Below are 2,500 nucleotides of genomic sequence, written 5' to 3' on the forward strand. Positions count from 1 at the left end.
TTTGAATCTGGAGTCCAATTTCATCACCAGCGCTGGAGTTCAGGCGCTCGTGGAGGCTCTGCGAGACAACGACACGCTCTCCGAGATCAAGATCGATAACCAGGTATGGTCAGGATGACAGTCACTGATTTCGTGTGCTGTATAGTCCGTCCCCCAGTTAAAGTAGCATTGCTGTTGTGAAATAATGACCACAGTAAAAGTCGCGTCTTACAGGACCGCAGCGGAGCTTCTGAGGGCGTCCCGCATCTGTCGGCATACGGTGAGCAGTTTATGGCAGATAACTGATAATATCAGCAGATATTATTTAATATTTAGATTTTGCACATCAGTAGTTTTAGTTTTTAGTTTCAATCCCTGGTGATGCTGCAGTCGTCCACAGCCGGGAGTCCAAGAGAGCACAACTGGCCTCGCTCTCTCTGGGGCCACAGGATGGCCCCCCTTCTCCCCCAGTCAGTCAACGCAATGCTGGTCAGCGCAGGCGTCTGGCGGTCGGCGCGTTCCTCCGAGCACGTTCGGCTGTCCAGTGACGTTACATGAGCGGCAGTTCAAAAAGAAGCAGTGGCTGGTTTCGCAGGTCTCGGAGGAAGCCTGTGCTGCCTTCACCCTCCTAGCGTTGGTACCGTCGTGTGACTGGGGGAGTCCTGATAGCGGGTGGAATCGGAGACGATTAAATTGGGGAGAAAATCAGGAAAACATTTTTTTTATTTATCTCGGTAGAAAACGTGTTGCGTGTTGTTCTCAAGCCTTTTTGTTCCATTTGACTTGTTTTTGTCATTATAACCGCGGTCGTGTTCTCTGTTCATCGGCGGGAGATTCGAAAGTTCAAGTCCTGAAAATGTTTGGGATTCAAACTCAAAAGGTTCTGCTAATGATCGCTGCATTATGAGGCATATTTTGACTGATGCTGATCAAACCAGAGAGGGTCAGCGTTGGCCGATAGTGTTATACTGGTCAGGAACGTTCTGAAGGTTTGTGCAGTTCTGTTCTTCTCTTTTTGGCCAAATCTCCAAAGCGAAGCAGGTCAGGAGCTGAAATTTAACCCCGGTTGACTAAAACGGAGCTGTAATGTTATTAATACATTCACTAGTGTAATTAGAAATATGTTATTGTTTCAAAAATACAAATCACTCCAGTTTGACCACCTCTGGTTTCACTCTGCTGAGAAGTGCTCTAATCCCAGCCCTGCACCTTTTAAAAAGGTGGCTCTTTCTGGGACCTTTAGCAAAGGTAATGGTTCTAAATGGAACCGTGAACACTCAAAGAACCCTTTGCGTGGTTAAATGATTCTTCAAATTGATGGAGAACGTGGTGTAGATGGTAGATGGGGATGTATAGCGCCGAGATGTTCTTCTTCTGTTACGATGCCAAGCTTGTAACAATAGCAGAACTATTTAGATCCATATGTACATGCCCACCTCTGGCTTCACTCTGCTGATAAACGATCTAATCTCAGCCCCACCCCGTCTTGTAAACATGACCTCATTTGGGAACGGCTTGGTCAACAAACAAATTCACGATACCAGAAAGTTTGTTGGTGTCAAAGTGCAAACTGATCTTGCCGGTTTCGCCGGGCGCGGACTTTTAGCAGGCTTAGTTTCTTGTTTTAGTTGTATATCCAGAGAGAGGCGCCCTGCAGACCTGCCATCATGATAAAAGATGGTAATATCTGTCTGTGAAATTCCCATGATCATGACTTCGGCTTGCATCTTCAAAGGTCCACCAACTGCTTCTTAAAAAGCTCATGTCACTTTTTCCTTCACTGGGTTGTGTTTGTTGACATGGCTGCGTGGAGCAGTGTCTACTGAGGGAAAGCGTATGACCACTTGAGATAAAGATCTGGGCTGGTATATACAGAGAATTTCAGAGCAAGATTACGGATTTGATTCCCCGTCTGTTTGTAGGTCCTGTAGTCCCAGGAGACTCAGAGCTCCGCCCACACAGTTATACGAAAGATCTCCACAACAATGAGCCTTCAGTCTCGATTAGTGGAAAGTCTGAGCTTCAGGTTTTACAAGTTATTCTGATTTTCTAAGCAAGCAAGTAAAGTTTCTTTATACGGCGCTTTTTACAGCAGGTGCTGTCACAGAGCAGCTTTACAGAAAGAAAAAGAAAAGAAAATCCGGGTCGGAGCCCCCATGAGCGTCGCCAGTGGCGACAGTGGCAAGGAACCAGGACTCAGAAGGGGAACCCGTCCTCCTCCGGTCAACACCGGACAGCAAACAGCCTTAGTATAAAGTATAATAGTACAAAGTTTTAACAGGACTGTAAGAATGTACAGAAACCCCCCCCCGGTGGGCAAGCCGGGGGCAACAGTGGCAAGGAGAACCTCCCTCAGAGCTGAGGAAGAAACCTTGGGAGGAACCAGGCTCACCAGGGGGGACCCATCCTCCTCTGGTCAAACTACCTACAAGTGATTATACTACTAATATTAATAGCAGTAATATTGGTATTAGGACTAACTGGGAGTCTATGAGAACATCAGTGTAGGGTGGGCAGCTCG

The 2,500-nt window shown here is 46.9% G+C and overlaps 1 protein-coding gene across 1 annotated transcript in view; it reads left to right on the plus strand.

The window, feature by feature from the left end:
* tmod2 (tropomodulin 2) overlaps positions 1 to 2,500 on the plus strand; it is a 58,623-nt gene that overhangs the window by 40,095 nt on the left and 16,028 nt on the right. The window contains exon 8 of the mRNA XM_017719503.2: positions 1 to 103. This exon is cut by the window's left edge and continues 41 nt beyond it. Coding sequence (XP_017574992.1) covers positions 1 to 103 — 103 coding nt within the window. The remainder of the gene's footprint in view (positions 104 to 2,500) is intronic.

This window comes from Pygocentrus nattereri, chromosome 7 (genome assembly GCF_015220715.1).
Source record: "Pygocentrus nattereri isolate fPygNat1 chromosome 7, fPygNat1.pri, whole genome shotgun sequence".
In the NCBI taxonomy this organism is placed as follows: Eukaryota; Metazoa; Chordata; class Actinopteri; order Characiformes; family Serrasalmidae; genus Pygocentrus; species Pygocentrus nattereri.